The 18208-nt window shown below is 44.7% G+C and overlaps 1 protein-coding gene across 4 annotated transcripts in view; it reads right to left on the reverse strand.

Annotated features, from left to right (window-relative positions):
- UBR4 (ubiquitin protein ligase E3 component n-recognin 4) overlaps positions 1 to 18208 on the reverse strand; it is a 113885-nt gene that overhangs the window by 12608 nt on the left and 83069 nt on the right. For all 4 annotated transcript variants that reach the window (XM_084651897.1, XM_084651896.1, XM_084651895.1 and 1 more), the window contains 19 exons: positions 17063 to 17172; positions 15830 to 15971; positions 14772 to 14853; positions 14028 to 14201; positions 13330 to 13451; positions 12704 to 12901; positions 12489 to 12569; positions 9931 to 10018; positions 9067 to 9194; positions 8468 to 8575; positions 7873 to 7992; positions 6936 to 7126; positions 6518 to 6691; positions 5774 to 5873; positions 4922 to 5140; positions 4231 to 4344; positions 2910 to 3052; positions 2188 to 2313; positions 843 to 1037 (listed from right to left, as the gene is read on the reverse strand). In XM_084651897.1, coding sequence (XP_084508023.1) covers positions 843 to 1037; positions 2188 to 2313; positions 2910 to 3052; positions 4231 to 4344; positions 4922 to 5140; positions 5774 to 5873; positions 6518 to 6691; positions 6936 to 7126; positions 7873 to 7992; positions 8468 to 8575; positions 9067 to 9194; positions 9931 to 10018; positions 12489 to 12569; positions 12704 to 12901; positions 13330 to 13451; positions 14028 to 14201; positions 14772 to 14853; positions 15830 to 15971; positions 17063 to 17172 — 2615 coding nt within the window. The remainder of the gene's footprint in view (positions 1 to 842; positions 1038 to 2187; positions 2314 to 2909; positions 3053 to 4230; positions 4345 to 4921; positions 5141 to 5773; positions 5874 to 6517; positions 6692 to 6935; positions 7127 to 7872; positions 7993 to 8467; positions 8576 to 9066; positions 9195 to 9930; positions 10019 to 12488; positions 12570 to 12703; positions 12902 to 13329; positions 13452 to 14027; positions 14202 to 14771; positions 14854 to 15829; positions 15972 to 17062; positions 17173 to 18208) is intronic.

The raw sequence follows: 18208 nt of genomic DNA on the forward strand, positions 1-18208 counted from the left end.
GCAGCAGTGATGCCCTGCAAGGGCAGCTAATGGCTCTTGTCTCAGACCTTCCCAGAGGCATTGAACAGCGAGTGACAAGCACCCTGCATGTGACCTCAGTGGTGAGCTTCCCTCTGACTAGTTCTAGTTCTTGAGAACTTGGAAGCAAAACAGACTAGTTTATTCTCCAAGATCAGAGGTAAAAAGAAGGGAAGTAGTGAAAAATTAAGATTTACATTGCTCACAAACAGGTGAGGGAATCATTGGGGGTTTTTCACCAAAAATATGACAACCTGACAATGTCCCTTTAATCTCTAATAAATTGAAAACTCTTATACTTTGTCCAACATGGAGATAATTATTGCACACAGAATGGAATTTGCTTTTGTTAAATCAGTCTCCAAATTACATGATCACAAGCTGCTGTGTTTTCTGTGAAACAGCTGTAACAACCTGCCTTAAGGATTTAATTAAATTTCCTTTTAAACCTTTTATGTGGTTTCCAACATTTCCCATCACCTCCCTTGTAAGCCAGATAGTAGGCACCGTGGCACTAACACATCCTGCATGTGAGGTTCAGGATCAAGCTTTCTCCTGTTCACTGCTCTACTATCAACTTGGAATGCAACCGTTCAGCATTTCATACTCCAGGGCTGCACCACTATTGCTAAGAGATTTATCTCCTTTCCCTCTGCCGTCTTCCCCTGTTCCCAAGAAGCTGGTAAAGGCTTCCACCTCCCACAGCAATACCCAGTGGAGACTGGTAGCTGTGCATCCATTTATCATTTGGAGACCTGCCCTGTGAGATTCAGTCTGTCACTAACAGGAGAGAAGACAGCTAAGACACACAAAGAGATACTGACGTGTTAAGAACATAAAGCACAGTGTGAATAATATATGGAATGAGGTGTATATTGCTCTCCCTTCCTCCTCCTCCAGTGTCCACACTGAATGACTGCTCCATAGCGAAACGGAGAAATAGTAGCTTAATGTCATGGACGTTGAGCTGGTAGGTGGGTTCCCGCTGCCCTGTGCATTCCTGGAGGTATGTGTTGTGCCTGGGGAAAAACAGTAATAGATTATATTGCATATATATTCACTCCTTTGGGAATGCAGGTCAAAATTCTCCTCCCACAATGCAAACAAGTCAGAGCTCAGAATTAAAATGCAAATTCCATCCCCTTGGATTAACACCACAGAAAAGGGAGCTCTTTCATCTCTCTTGGGCAAATCCAATTCAGTGTGGGTTTCCTGAGCATAACCATCAGCACTGCTTCCCCACTGCAAGGCCCTGGGATGTGGTTCCTTGGCTGACATGGACTAGAGGTACAACTGATTCTAATATCTAACACAACATTACAAATGCAAAGGATTTGGGTTAGGGAATTGGTAATGGGATACGGACTTCTTCCGCTCAAGCTCAGTGGTTAGAATTCAGCAGTGATTGAAAATCATTTAACGTCTGACCGCAGTTTGGCAATCTATGCAACTGACTTGCTGGTGTCGACAAGATTTGTCCTCTCCACCACCACGATGGATACCCGTTTTTAACGATCAGCATGAAGATTAAACTACTTTATCCTCCCTTTACTTTCCACTGCTAGCAATTCAGCACAATTGCAAGTACTAAACTTCCTTAAAAATACAATGCAGAGTGGAGATTCAAACAAAGCTTTAGAGTGATTAAAAACAGAGCCACAACACAGAAGTCAATAAACACTCAGGAATTCAGCGAGAGAGCTGCGTATAGCTTCTTTGTAGCTACCACTAACACAACAGTGCTTGGATACGGGTTCTTTTTGGAAGAGAGGTACAAAACTCTCCAGTGGCAAGAAGCTCATTTCTTAGCAGAGACAGATGCCAACCCTGCAATGCCAGCAGTCAGGGCTTACTAACCATAAGGGTTGAGATGATGATGATGATAATTTTGGGCTCACCTAGTGGTGGATTTGTTTTTCATGTTTCTACCTTACCAGTCTGTGCAAGACGGCATGATACGTTACATGTGTATTTTAATTGGAACGTTGCTGATAGACAGGGGGTGGTGTAGACTCTGGTGATCAGTAATGGCTCCTAGTTGTTTGTAGCACTGCAAACTCCATTTGGGGCTTACAGTCAAACTTGTTCACACATGTGTATCATACAGTAACTCCCCAGCTCATCTATTCTGAATACAAACCAACATTAAGAGTAATATTCTATACTCACCTTGCTAAGCAGGTTGCAAAAGCAGACTCTGGCACATGGGGCCCCCACACTGGTAGAAGGCCATTGCACTTGGTGTTGGCATTTTGTAGGGCTGCACTCTCCCATTCTTCCCGGCCACGAGCCAGTCTGTATTGACAAAGAGGTTATACACAAAGGGATTACAATTAGTTAAGCTTTTGTCTAATATCACCATCCCCCCCACTCTCCTGGATCTTCTACAGTGCTCTTCATTCATAGAGCTCAAAATGCTTTACAAAGGAGGTCAATATCATTATCCCCATTTTATAGATAGGGAAACTGAGGCACCAAAAGGGAACATGAATCACCCAAGATCACCCAGCAGGCCAATGGCTAAACTGGGACTAGAACCCAAATCTCAGAGTTCTAATCCAGTGCTGGCCACACTGCCTACCGTTACTCTAAGCAGTAAATGAAAATGGTGGCACTCCATAGCTGCTTAGTTCCATTAACACCCTTTATAAATAGTGCTTTCCAACTTCACAGCACCATGCACTGATTTTAGTTAATGTTTGAAATTACGATATTAAGGTGGCCATAATAAAGATGGAGGACAGCAGCTGTTGGATGGATGATGGAACAATGATCTCTGGATAACCATGTTTGTGCTGAGTTGCATTTTGCATTGTGCTGGATGTTTAAGGGACATATACCATGATAGGTAACTTCAAGCGCAATGACCCAAGAGACAGATCAGATCTTACCTGACAGCTGCAAGATGACAGTCATAATGGACAATGTTGAAATGAGAGACCGTGCTGTATCCCTGCTGCTTTCGGGGCTTGTTCTCAAACTCTTCAAGTGCAACCCGCTTGGTGAAAGTGTAAATACCCAGAACCTTTGTAGGCTGTAACAACCAAAGCTTTATTAGCGATGAATAAAGTCCTACTTGAATTGTCAAAAAATTGCAGACGAGCTGCAAGCAAGCCATGGAAAATTGCAGAAAAGTAATAATGGACCCTATTATTTGTGGTAATAAAGTTCATTACTACTTTTCCATGATTTTCTGCTGTCGGCTGACCGGGGCTGAGAGTGGGGCAGGGGCCCCTGCTGTCAACTGCCCGGGGCTGACAGCAGAGGCTCCCGCTCTTAGCCCCAGGACAACCAGGACTCCTACTGTCAGTCCCCCGTGGTGGGGCTCCTGCTCTCAGAATTGTGGTGGAAGTCTAATATTGAGGAATCTGCAATTTTTGGGACCTTAGAGATGAGATATTTGCACCTGCAAGCATTTAGTGGTTTGCCACTCATTCAAGAGTTACCTTCCTAGAGATAAGGGCCAGTTATTAGGTTCAAACAAGCTTTTCCCAAGCAACCACTCACCAATTCACGTTCCCCACCTGGGAAGGGGAATCATGAAGACAATTAAGAAGTTAGGACTAGATTCTAAATTGGAGAAAGAAGCCTCGTGGCAAAATATGCCACTAGCAGAAGAGATGGGCGGAGATTACACTCTGCTGAGCCTATACCTCTCCAGCTAAGAACAGAGCCTGCTAACCTGCACTTTATACTGAAAGTAGAAGCAAACCACAGAAGATACGTAACATAAAAATCCATTATTAAGACTTGCATCAAGGTAAGTGAATGTTCTAGGTGAGACCCTTCACTAGGGTTTAGCTGTGGTTTCAAAGAGTTTTTTTGAATTTACATTGTTTGTACTATTCGCCTCCACGGCACCTGTGCAGGAGGGATTGTTACTAAAGCTGGGCTCTACATGAGATCCACTCCAGCTCCTTACTGGAAATAAACATCTCATCCCCTTTTCCTTCAGGATTAGATACATAGGAGCTAAGCTGTGCAGGGACAATCAGCTCGGTTTCATGCAGATGGTGAGGGGAACCCAGAGAAGAGATTTAACGAGTACCATCTTCATTTCCAAAGTGCAGCAGAGAATTGCAGATCCCAGGAACAAAACCTGAGATCACCTGGCCCTACAGTGTCACGGCATCAAGTCTCTGTCAAGCACCAGGGCGCACACTAGTGATTTTCCTCGTATCACATTAGGGCTTTCCTGTTGCTGTTCTGTACCTGGAACTTATATCCTTCCCTGCAGATACAGCAGGTCAGTCCTGGTTCTTCTATCAGCTCTTCCATCTGTTTGAGGAGTGCAGTCTTTGTCACCACCTGGCCCTTTTCATTAGTCTGAAAGAGAGGACAAGTCAAATATACTAGGAGAATAAAACCAGAGAGGAATTTATATTTGCTAAAATCTCAGAACACCTTACTTACTGGAAGCAGAGAACATTGGAGCACAGAATGCTGCTCAAGCTGTACAGCTATCACAGGCCTCTGAGCAGAATTGGGAAGCTCCTATAATCTTGCTACTGAGAGTTACCAATCAAGATTAAGTCAGATTTACAATATTTTCGGACCTCAGAGATTTCCTGCAGTTCTGTATTACAAAAGGCAACCACCAGCGCATGGAAAGCTGTTATATATTGAACACTAGATGACAAGATTATGGTCAGTGGACTCTTGCAGGCATAACATTGCTATAGTTGGAACTCCCAAACTGCTAGCATCAGAGAGTTAAAGGATTTCCCACCCTGACACAGGTAAATGACCCTCACTCTTCCAAAAGTCACGCAAAGACTATGTGGCTCAATATTTGTCGTGCACTTAAAAACAAACAAACAAAAATTCGGTGGCATTTTTAGCAAGACAGGAATACGACATCCATCATAGAGCACTGGAATCCATTACTGTGGATAGGCATTACCGTCATTCCCAGAGTGCCTAAGGCTTTTTGCCTCATTGCCATGGCCATGCGCTTCTTCTCTGCACGTGTCTCCTTTCGGGCTGCATCTATCTTCTTGTTCACCTCTGGATGTTCCCTGAGCGCCTCCAGCAGGTTCTCCGCTAATGTCCCGATACCTTCGTCACTGGACACTTGCTCCAATTTGTGCAGGTTTGTAATGGAGTCTGTACCTATTAGTACCTGTTAGAGATTCAAATACAGCAGCTTCTTCAGGAAAATGTGAGCAAGACCCCGAACTATTTCACCTAATCCAACCTGCAGCAGTCACTGATTGACTAGTTAGAGCTTTAGGCCACTACAAGCGTTTTAAGGGGAGTAGTTCACTGCAATGCTATAGGCACCCAAGACTGGTGTCTCACAGTCTTCCACAATGCACCTGATTCATGCCCTAAAACTGCATACCAAGGCCACATATATTGAGAGTAACCAGGAGTTAAAAGGAGTTTGTCATATAAGCTACTGAAGTACTGAAGCCTATAAAACACCACCTAGACCATAGGAAACCCATCACAGCCATAGTCTATAGTTCTACCTTGCACTTCAAAGGAATTGTAAAATTTAACAGAAAAGAACGATCTTGAGCTACAGAGAACCAGGCTGTACTTAGTCAGAATCTCTCTGCTTGAATGGGCATAGTCAACCCAATAGTTCTTTCCAGACTAATGATCAGCTGTGTATGAGAATAACATTGCTCTCCAAACTCAACCACAGATACTACTACGAAAAGATTGATCTAGCTACAGCCACCATATAAGCTCCCAGATACAAGCCAGCCACCTGCTTCCTGGTCAGTTTCCAAGACTACCTCCTTACCTGTGTGGCAGGGTGTTGTGTGGCGAGACCTCGAAGGAGCCTCAGGATGAAAGGAAGTGCTGGACGAGATAAAAACTTCTTCCATATGTCTGCATCCAAACTACACAGAGAAGGTAAAAACATACAGCAGCTGAAAGATAACTCACCAGTAGCGATAAGTATCTAGCTTCCAGCCAACAGCCAGCTTGCACTATACAGGCTGCTAGGAAAGATGGCCACCTTTTCCTCATCCCCTCCACACACACACACCATAAACCTACAGTCAGAAGGGCTACTTTGTTGCATCCTGTCTGAGCTCAAATATTTAAATTTTAGGACATTTATTTATAAAACCTTAATACGGTAACTGAAATGACGTTCACGCTCCCTCCTCCACACTGCACACTCTATCAGCCAGCTCCTCACTCAATTGTTAGTTTCAGGTTTTGTTTTAGGCCCATGAGATGACCCTCAGTGTGAGAGCTCTGTTTTAGGGTGATGGATAAGATACAGCTAGGAAATTAGACCATTTGGTGCATCTGAATAACCAAGCTTAGAGCTAGTAGAGTCTTTAGGTCATCTAATCCACATGTGCCACCACTGTAGGTCTGTCCCGTCAAGAGTTCGTTCACCAGAGATTCATCGAGCCTAAACATTTCCAGGGATGGAAGTCCTAACCCTCTCCTCGGAAGACCATTCCATTTGGTGATGATGAAATGAGATAGGGATACACATGGTTACCACACACCACAAAGTGACCCTTACTTCTTTGCACTGGGGATATGCTTTTTCATGTAGTCGAGTGCATTCTGTGTAATGCCTTTCTGGAGGATGAGATCTTTCAGCTGATGCCCATTGCTGTTATTCTTTATGCCAGCTGCTATTTTACAGAAACAGTCTAGGAAAACTTTATCATCTCCACTGTGTTCCTCATCATACCTGAGTGAGGAGAGGAAACAGCAATCAAGTTAGGGCTCTCCTACGGACCCAGTAGATATAATAATGGTCCACTCTGCAGATTAACACACGTACATCAGCCCAAATAAACTCTCCAGAACTCCCACCTGCCACCCAGACTCCCCTTCTCCTGTAAACATCCATTAGACTAACGGAAGCATCCAGGATGCTGATTTATTAAGATTTTAATTTAATTGGTGCTCTTTGCTGACGGCACAAAACGTACTTGTCAAAGTTACAGTAGGGCTTGAATCGATCCACCAAGATCTGCATTTTCTCCATTTCCCCAAAGGACAGATACGGGATGATGCGTAACAGGCCTTGCAACACACTGGGATTGGAGCGGACAAAAGTGCTGTTAATCTGATCCAGCAGCATTACCAGCTGATCCTTGTCACCAGTAAGGAGGAGGTTACCCTGCAAAGAGGACAATGATTTATGTTCAGGATTAACCTATAGGCTTCAGGAAAATCCTCCTATTCCAGCGGTTTACTGACTGTTCCCTATCCGGACGAAATCAGAGTTTCGAGATCTCAGTAAGACAGTGTGATAAAGAACAAAGACAGCAACACTAGAATTCTCGTGGCCACGGAGAAACTGCATTTTTAGCACATTTCCAGGTGTCTAATGGAACAGCTGTATCAACCCATCTAATCAATACCTGGCATCCTGCAACTGCTGTTAAAATGTTCTCGGGTCGAAACAACCTAACCCTAGCCCAAAGGAGGTCCGACTCAAGCAACAGTAGTTCTAACAGATCCACTGGGCTAATGGTACCCTCAGGGGAGGGAGAGAAGCCCCATTTCTCAGTGTGTCGCACATCGTTCTTTGCCAATTATTCAGAAAACCAAGTTTGGTTTCAGAGTTCATATGAAGGCACTCTAAAGGACAAGGCAGATTCACCTCTTTCCATGTCAGCTGATCCAGCTGCTCTGACCCAACGCACCACTACTGTGCAAAAGAGTTTGGTAGGAATCTTGCAACGCTTTTGGTTCAGTGTCGCTCTTCCTCCTTCTGTCCCCAACACAGTCTTTACTGTTTGATGGCATGGCTTAGACTCCTTGTACAGACCGTGGAAGGTCTGTACCACTGAACAAGACATTTACAAGCCTTGGATTCCAGTCAGTATTTCCCTCTCCATGGCACCCAGAACCAACACTCACCTTGTCCTCACTCAGTGGTTCTGCATTAGATTCATCCAATATTATCTCCATGATACTCAGCACCTGCTCTGCCACTGCTGCTCCTCCACTGTCCTTACTCTCCTGCTCAGCCACCAGAGCCTGCACAGAAGACGATATTAGTCACTACAGCACCAACTGCTATCACTAACAGATGACAGAGGGAAAATCGGGCTGATAGTCCTTAGCTTAGACCAGCACTGAGAGGATATTTAAGCTCTCTTTTGGTTGCTATGAGGCAAGTATGACTGAAATTTTGGGTAGCTTAAATACAGCCGAGCAGATGAAAAATTTTCAGAAGTCCTGGTAAATTTGTGCAAGAGGATCCTGTTCATTATTGAGGAAGGGCATGAATGTGATCTCAGCTAAGGTGTGGATAAAAGAGTTGTGTTACCTGGAATGCTACTCTCCAGATAACTCGGGTAATCACCCAAAGACATGGTCTCCATACTAACTCCGAATCTGTTTTCTTGATGCCACCATCAAGCTACACTGATGGCTTTGGGCATGATATACCATCCAGCAAAAGGTGAGCCAAGGGTACCAAAATCCACTGTAAGCCAAAATTCCTCCTTACCAAATTCAGAGTTCCCAGCATGACATTCAAAGTGTTCATCTCAGGTTTGACCAGGTGCTGACGGTTCACTTTCACTTTCACACAGTAGCTGAACAGTTTTAGCAGCACCTGCAAAGAAACAGAGAACGGGACCTACAAGATATCCATGAAAGGGCTGGCAGGATGGAAGTGAACTTAAAAGCGCCAAACAATCTAGTTAACCCCTTGGAAAGCACAAGGTGTGACCCCTCCAAAACCATTAATGCCAAGAAGAAGATTGTGATTTTCCAGTAAGATTCTTGAATACATAAAACAGTCATGCTAACAACCGGGGGCCTGATCCTGCAAACTGCTCAGTGCCCTCAACTCCCACAGACTTCAAAGGCTTATTCTGAAGAAGTGTTAACAGAGGGGATTAAAAGGGGACAAGGAGAAAGCAAGGAGGAAACTGCTATAATTTTACAAGACATGGATTAGTGAATTTAAACTCTGCTGCAATATGTGAGCTGCTGTACAGAAGAGTCGTTGGTAGGCAGCTATTGGAAAAGAGGGAGCTTTTTTGACTGCTTATGGATTTACTCTCAGTCTCTTTGCCATGAGTTGGGGTAGCTCAGACTCACTGTCAAGAGATGTCGGCCTTGTTTGAAATCCTTGATTCCAGTCAGTCGGTTCAGCATGCACTCCAGGCCTCCACACTGCGCCATCACACCTGCCATTTTATAAACCTCTTCCTCATCCTCCTCTTCATCTACAGGAAAGAAAGACTATGACAGGAGGGAGGCAGACACATCAACAGGACTATACAGCTGATCATAAGGAGCGAGGCATTGAAGTAAAAATGGAGATTAAGCTACAATTGCCAATGCCAGCTAGGGTTAAAGTTAAGCAGCTGGGTCAAATTGGAGAAAAATTACTGAGCAAGAATATTAAAATAGGATTTTGACACACAAGTTCCTTCCATGTCTAACATGAAGTCTAAAACTCCAAAGCGCTGCTGGCTGCACGCTCCCATGTACCAACTAAAGTCAGAATTGAAGGTCAATATAAACAGTTTCTCTAATCTCAGGGATGTCTGAAGTCAGAGAAAAGATGGTCATGTCACTAAAGCACTGGACTGAGTTTGATTCCAAACAGTGCCACAAATTTCCTGAGACACCTTGGGCAAGTTGCTTAATCTCTCTGCACCTCTATAAAATGGAGATGACACTTTCTTAACTCAGAGGGGGATTGTGAGGATAAATTCATTCATGTTTATGAAGTGCTCAGATACTACAATGAGGGGGAGCTATATAAGTAGCCACACTGATATTATAAGCTACAGTGTTGATTATTTAATCTATTCCTGGCACAGGAGGTAAATATAGCAAAAGAAATGTTTGTCAGTCAAATATACGCTCAGTGCTGTAAGGTTAATGGTGCCATCCTTCTGTGGCAAGCTCCACATTTCAAATCTAATTCCAGTTTCTAGGGAACAAATGCCTTACCTGTAGTGGAGTCCAGCGACTCAATGAATTCTTCAGTCGCATCTCCTAGCAACCCTCGCATGCGGTAAATGATCCTCATTGGCTCCCCCTGGGGGAGAAGAATTAGACAAGTGTCACATTTGCTATGCTGGTATCTGAAAATGTCCAGTAGTCCAATGATGTTCCCTTTAGAGGAGATGACAGACAATTAAGCCTCAGTTTCCTTTCACCCCAAAGCAGAAGATAATGCAGGGAAATTCTTGCAAGGGCTCGTTTCTCCACTTTTTATCTTTTCTAGAGTCTCTCCAAAATCACATTCTTATAAAACCCCACTAAATCATCATTTAGTCTAGTCTGTTTCCTAACAAGGGCCATTACCAAGCTGTATGTCTAATTAACAGTTCTCCCTCTTATTTCATCTGACTTCATGACAGATTCCTTTAGTAACAGGCTGCACTGTGGTATCATATCAGTGAAAGACATAGCCAAGAAGAAGGGGGCTGATGAGACATGTATGTTCTCGGAGAAGGTACCTGCTCTATAAATCAACCTTCTCTTCTCAGCTGATTCCATGGCACAACCCTGGAAAAGACTGTTAAATAAATTGGATGGGGCGTTGCTCAATAAATCAGGGAGAAAGACAGGCTAATTAGACGGGTGCTTTTAAACAGACAAGTCTCCCAGCAATGGGAAATGAAGGAGAAAAGAGTAAATGGCATTTTGATGAGCTTTAAGTAAAACAGGGTATTAGGAAGTGTGCAAACACAGTAAAGGACTAGCTGCCCTCTTCCTGTGGGAAGGGGGTCAGGTAGCAGGATGCATTTCCAGCCAGAAACACTGGCTGAGCGTGTATCACTGAACTTATCATTTTAACACTATAGGTCTGAATACAAAGCAGAAAAACTCCCATAGCTTTGGGAACAGGAGACCTTGAGAGAAAAAACCTGTCAGAGAGCGCACTAAGCCTAATGTGGAATAAGCAGTGCTTAATGTCATAGCAAATACATAAGCACCGGGAAAGCCCTGGGGGAAGATCTGCTCAAAGGCCATGCTAGAGACCAGCAATTAACACCACAGGGGCCCTGGTAAAATGGCAGATGAACAAAAAAGCGCTAGAGAGAGACAAGAGAAATAAAACAGGCCTGAGGTTAGCTTCTTGTGAGCCTGTCTATTTCCTAGGGAACTCAAGATGGAGCTCCAGAAGTGCTTTGGAGCGATGCACACAAAGGAAGACAGATGAAAGCTGTTAGTGACAGTAATGCTGAACAAACTCAGCCTTTCACATCCAGCAGTGCATCCTGGGAAAGCAATACACTGGCTACAGAAGAACATCTCACACAAACACTACTTCCAAATGCTGAATACATAAAAGAGGTCTGAGGGGAGTACATGGACTATTCAGCCTTGCTTTTTTTGGCAGCTCACATGCACCATGGAAGACCATAACTCATTTCCCCATCCACAGCGCTGCTTCTTAATGGAAAAAGGTGACCATCAACTAGCTTCAAGCTTCATTTTGCACCACAAACATTTTAACTCACAAGCTTGATCAGAGGTGCTGCCCCAAACGAACAGCACTACACTCCATATGAGGCATTGGTATTATTTCAAAGCAAACAGAATTTATTTGAATCTGCCTCAGCAGCGCTGTGAAATGAAACACTGAGATAGTGACTGAGAACCAGAAAGTGAAAATGACCAAGTCACATTTTCTTGTCCAAGGTGAGCAAAATGCAAAGAGTAAACTGTGCATAAACAAGAAATATAAAATAAGATTTAAAAAATTCAGTCAGCCTTAATAATCTCCAGTGCTATTAGCAGGAACGGTAAGGCATACATTTTCTGCATGCAAGATGTACACTGACAGCTTCCTCTTTAGTGCTATCCACTAAACTAAACCCTCACAAACAAGGCAGACACCTCTTGACAGGTGCCCAAGGTATCACAGTAGGCTGACTGCAGAGTGGAAATAGAACAGAGAACAAACTCCTCCCTGCTGTGACAGCTTGGGCAAGTCCCTTAAACTCGTGGTCTTTTTCTGCAGAAGTAAAATGGGGCAATACCTATCATCACCTCAAAGACACATTGTGAGGATTAATGTCTTAAGTTCTTGGAGATCCTTAAATGAAAGGCACTACAAAGTAGTACAAAATACTATTGATATCAGATACTTTTTCTGCACAGACATTTTAGGCTGGTCTTTGAAATGCAGAATAATGGAGCAATCTGGTGTCCCAAGCTTAAATATCAAGCTGCCATGTGCAGATGGAGTGTGAAGTGAACCTGGAAAGGCAGTGACATAAAATGCAGCTGTTTCTTAAAGGAAGGGTCAGAAGAGTCCTTGTCGGAGAAGCCAGCTCAGATTTCTGCAAGCGCATAAGTGCAGCATGGTCACTATTCTTAGCTGCGTCAGTATTATGTGCTTCTAAGCCACCAGTATGGCAGGGATGAGTAACAGAAGTGCTTTCCAGTTCCCAAATGAGTGCATGAAGAGATCCTGAGCAACTCGGCACCAGAGACAAAAGCTGACCCCATCTGGTATTGTTTTAAAAACAGAGAAGGGGGCCATAAGCACATACCTCATTGGTGGGGCACCAGACCTTCTTGTAGACCTCAGCCACAGGCAGATCCAAGCTGATGATCTTATTGTTCACCAGAAGCTGAAAGGAGGAAAAAAAAAAAAAAAAAAAATCTGAGCACAAGCTCACACCACATCACTGATGCTGGTCACCAGCCTGCCCAGAAACCTGCCTCCATGTTTCTCAGCATGTGGTCAGCAGCTGTGAATTCTCACCTCCATTCCACTGTCATCCTCCAGGAGAGCCACCAGGTCGCAGTCCTGACAGATTTTGTTCTTGATGTCTCTCATGAGCGGCCCAATGCCAGGCTCATTACTGCTGTAGGGGTTCCCTGGCATCCTTCCCTGCAAGAAATCTTCCTGCTGGGGATCTTTCTCCAGTGTTACAAAGAACTCAGTCACTTCATTTTCTTCCTTAAGAGCAAAAGCAAAGGGAGAGTGGGTGAGGATTTCCCTAAACACGTCTCTCATCCTCATATCAGTTACCAGGATTTTCTCTAAGACAGTAGAATCATTAGCTCCCCCTGCTGTATCTACAGACCTTGGAGGAGACCTGATAATACCAAATCATGTTCAAATTCCTCACTGCACATTAAGGCCAAGCCTCAGGCTTCTCTCCTGCTCAGCAATGGCAAAGGAACCCATCACTGGTATGGGGTCCCAGAATGGGTCCAGCACACTAGTACAATTCTACATTGGTTAATGTCAAACCAAATATCAGTGGAGTCAGCACAGCTTTGGGATCTGTTCTGAAGAAGTGTAAACAACTACTTTGACAAGCTTGTTTCATTCTGAGGACATATACAAGATCTGCAAACGACTGCAGGTGTCTGCTCACTTACAGGATAGATAATACTGCAAAGTCTCTCAAAGATGAAGACAGGAGTCCTGTAGTCATCAAGGCTGTAGCGTTTAGCGGTTTCAATACACACTGCCATAAATGCCTTTGTTTCAGATTCTGTGCCTGCAAAGAGAAGGGGGCATTTCATATTAATCTAATTTTTCAGTGGGCTCCTTTTAGCCCAACATATACACCACCTCCTCTAGCAGTAAGTAGCACACTTCGAGGCTACCTCTCTTCCGAAAAGTATCCGTTTAACATAGCTGGGGAAATTGCTTTGGGTTCATGGTAACCAGGAAACTGCTTTGCATGCTAGTGCCACAGGAAAATGATCCTTTCATAACAAAGCACAAAATTCCTGGGAACTAATCAAGGTCTCTTCCAGGCATTTTCTTTAAAATGTCCCTGTGGCCAGGGATGGCCTGGGGCTCTGTTTGCTAAGTTTATTACATGACGAAGGGAGGGAGGTGAGAGAACCACTGACCTACATTAGTGTTTATAATCCCACGGCTAGTATAGATCATGCCATAGTTTTGAAATGTTGTACAATGTGCTTTAAAACCAACATGAAGTGGTGGCCAAAGTCATGAAAATCCCTGTTGTGGGGTCCTTGAAGTTGTTCCTTTGTGGGGCTGCACTACAGGTCTTGTCTTCTCAGGTAACCTATAGTCAGAACTCCTGGGACCCAGTTGGCTCTACCTGTTGTCATATCCTCCAGCATCTCCAGCAGCATGTCCTGGGTCTCATCAATCAGCTTTGTTCTCTGCACTACCAGCTTCCTCAGGCAGAGATAGCCATTCAGGACTGTGCCCACCAGACGGCTCTTGAAGTGTCGTTTGATGGACTCCACTTCCACAAAGGAAGAGAGAAGCCCTACGAAAACAGGAGAGATTCAGGAACCATGGGACTCTATTTGCTTTGTGAGCTACGAATTACACATGGCCAGTAAATCTAGAACTATCCTGAGAAGGGAACAAGAAAATGAAATGGCCTGCAGTGACTCCTGGTGTCCAGTCTTATTTAGGAGTATGTCGGGTAAGACAGACAAGATTTCAGGTGAAAAGGGCCCATTTTGGGGATGGGGATGGCTTGTCTGCTACACCAAATGTGATCAGAGAAGAGGAGAGGGATGGGAGCAATCAATCTCCCAAGTGTGGGGCTTATAACTTCCTCACCAAACTCCACTTGTGGGATTGGGGGCTCTTTTCTCCAGCCTAGGGAGTGTGTCTGAGGAGGGACTGGCAGTGCCACGGTCGCTCTTTTCTCCTGGCCTCTTATGTTTTCGCCAGCTCTGATGATATGCAGGTGAATGACTTTACTAACCTTACACCTACCGTTGGGGGACGGTTTGGAACGCTGCTACATGCTTTTGAAATGCAGTGAACCATGCTGCAGATCTTAATATGTGACCATTACATGGGGGTGGAGGGTGCAGCTAGGTACCTGTGAGGCTCTTCAAGGCATATCCCTGCTGCAGGTCAGTGCTGAGTGTGGCTTCCTCCAGGGCAAGTAAACGAGCTATTTCCTAAAAATAACATAAGTACATGACAAAGCAGCAAAGCAAACTACCAGTGCCAGGAATGACTGGCTGATCAGTGCTCAGCAAACTCCAAACAAAAGCACCGTGTTGCTAATGGACCCAGTAGAGGACTGGGGCTGTCTATGTAAAAGCCAGAACTGCAGAACAAAGTAAGACGACAATCTGTCCACTGGTGCCCAAGCTGTATTCCGATTCTCTTCCACTTACTCATCTCGTTTCTATTACCCATCTCTCTGTTGGTCAACCATCGCACATGCTGTGCTGGCATTGTTCATTACGAATGATGTGATGTCAGGATGCACCTGGTATGTTCCATTGCACACCAGGGGTACTGTACATAACTGTGCTTGTAACATTTTATTCACCCTCTTCAGGTTCCAGCAGGGTTTGCTATGGTCTAGGATTGGATTTCACTGTAAAACTTGAGTATCAGGGGGCTGCTGAAACCCAACGATTTGAAAACTGTAACATAAAAACAATCCCTCCAAACAGCCCATAATTCATTCTGGAGGAACTGGAGCAGACCTAATCCTCCTGCTCTGCGGTCACTATTTGCTCTTTGAGCCCGCTCAGTCCGTCAGCCAGGACATGGTATTTTGGCACAGAGCTGCTGCCAAGTCAATGTACCAGACATTTTTGCTCCTTGGCACAGTTGCCTGTGGAGTACTGAAGTAAAGGGAAGTGGCCGGCTCATCTCGAGGCACGGAGCAGCTGGGGTTAAGAGTACAATAGCCATTTCTGCCCATAGTGATAGGCGTCAGCTCAGAAATACCAACCTTATACAACTGATCCCATAGGGAAGAAAGAGAAATTCAGAATTGTGCACAAAAGCAAACGGGTGCAGCTCTCAGAGTGCAGAAATCAGGTGAGGAGACCGACATTGTGGGGCTTGAGGGGAGCTGCAAGGTTGGCAGAAGCTTCCTTGTGCTATTTACTTTGCTTCCGTCTTACAGATCCGTACCTTTGTGATGAGGTTGCCGACGTAGGGCAGAACGCCTCTTGCTGCCAGGTAGACCTTCCAATGTGCGGGCTTGATGAGTTTCTGATACAAAGCTAGGTACTCGGCAGCACACTCTCCAGCAATGCTCAGCTCATCCAAGTAGCTAACACAGGGAAACAGAAGTTAACTGCTTCCTAGTGACAAGAAGCACTCAGAACTTAAGGATGGTGTGAAAACCTGGGAAATAGCTATAATTGTTTTTATAAATATGGTGCATGCCTCTGTGCGTTTATGATGGATTACTTGTTATGGAGTTAGATCAAACTGGGTTGTTAAAGGAAACAAATAAGAAAGGTAAAATAATGGCCTAGATAAGGAGCACCCCAATAAATACTCCAAACAATAGCCAGGTTTATAGCTGTGAAGAAACGACTCCTCAACTCCAACCCTGGTGACAGAGCTGTTTTGCCAAGGCTGGGAAGAGAGAGGTCAAACCATTAGAGGACCAGAAAAGATGGGTGCTTGAGTGGACAGAGAGTGTCAGTGGAAGCTGACAGGCTGGCAATGGAACACACAGAGACCATGCTCTGCGCAGGACGGTCTGTTTCTCCCAGAGATGCGGGTGAGCTGAGGGAAACTTACAACACCTGGCAAGGATTGATTACAGCATAAGACTCTTATTGATTTTACCCATTGCCCTGTGCACATTGTACCTCTGGGGGAATGAACAAATAATGCTTTGTTTTGAAGACTGTTTGAGTCATTTTAATCAACGTGCTGGTCACAGACCCTAGGAATGAAAGGGCTTACAGGTGTCCAAAGTAGCTGAGCTAGTCACATTAACATGGATGGGGAATGGTCCAGAGGATCCAGATGGAGAGTGGCTGGTCTACATGGTTCCACCCAGAGTGAGGATCAGGAAGCTAGGCCTGTCACCTAAGGGGTGCAGCACTTGAGAGGAACTGAAAGGGATCTCAGGCATGGTTCACCTTGTAACTGTGATAGATAAGGAAACAAGGTAGGAGAAGAGCTGTAAGGAACCTGCCTTTCCCCATTTGTGCTTTTTCTGCCCAATACCAGTTCTATTAGTGTTAAGTGCTGCTCCTGTAAAGCAGTAAATGCCCAGAGGAGCCATACTTTAGGGACTGTGGTGAGAACTCTTAAAGGAGTGATGGGCAAGTTCTAGTGGGGATCAGAGAAATCAAATTATGTGATTCACTATGGTGTTACAAAGCTAAGCACCTTGTGAGATACCTGGTAAGGAGATCGAGGACCTGCTGCTTCCGGCTGGGGATGGTAGCCAGAGCTTCCACAATAGTGCAAGCAGCCTGCCTGGCAGCTTGGGTTGCAGGAGTAAACAGTACCTAAGGTGGGGAAATTAAAACACATGATGTCATTGGATGCGGATAGGTAAACTAGAGACAGTCACTAAAATGAGACCAACACGGGGGCAACTGATGGCCTAGCAGTAGTGTTCTGTATTGCCATGCCAGAGACCTAGGGATTGTCTACATGAACACTTACTTTGCAGCAAATGGGGGTGTGAAAATCTACCCTGTTTCAAAGCAGGGTAGATCAAAGCGCACTGGAGAACTTTTGGTGCGTGGCAGCAGCATCCACATGGACACTTACTGTGTAGCAGGCTAGTAGAGAATAGATTTATACCCAAGCTTGCTGGGAACGAAGCGTTTTTGCAGACAAGCCTTTAGATTTGATTTGAATCTTTCTTGCTCCACAATTTGGTGAGGTGTGAAAATCACTGTAGGCAGAATGCTAAGCCACACAGAACTAACAGAGAAAATGAACGACCTTGCACTGTTCAATGCCAGCCTGTACAGCTGAGTAAGGAGTAGTGCTGATGTGTTCTGTGCAGGACTCTTGAAACAAATGGTAACCAAAATGTAGTGATTGGACAGGAAAAAGTCAGTGGTGATCACAAGGTCACTCAAAGGTCCAGAGAGTTTTATAAGAAGGCAGGAAGCTGGGAGTTCTGTTTTAAAATGGGATTTTCATGGACCCAGCCCTAAGGGAGGTTTTGTCAGTCAGTCAGTAGGGCCTCTACAAGTCTGCAGGGGTACAAATACCATCCCACTCTTTCAGTCAGCAGGAAGGGCAATGCAGAGACCTTGTCCTGCCCCAGCTCCAACTGCTTCCTGCCCTTCCTGGTCATTCCTGAAAGCTTTCCCCCAATCTCAACCTGCTATAAAGAAGTCCTTAAAGGGGCAACCCCTCTTTTCTTCCAGCTATCTGACGACCCACTCGCATAAAGGTTGCAGTGGGCACAGTGTCTCCAAACCACAGCTACTTTGACACCTCATGGTTTGCTTGCAAAGCAAATGTACGAAGAGACACTACCAATAACCAGTTGTAGAGCTGCGAGATAAAAACCATCAATGATTA

Source organism: Lepidochelys olivacea (genome assembly GCF_965140295.1).
Source record: "Lepidochelys olivacea isolate rLepOli2 genome assembly, chromosome: 18".
NCBI lineage: Eukaryota > Metazoa > Chordata > Testudines > Cheloniidae > Lepidochelys > Lepidochelys olivacea.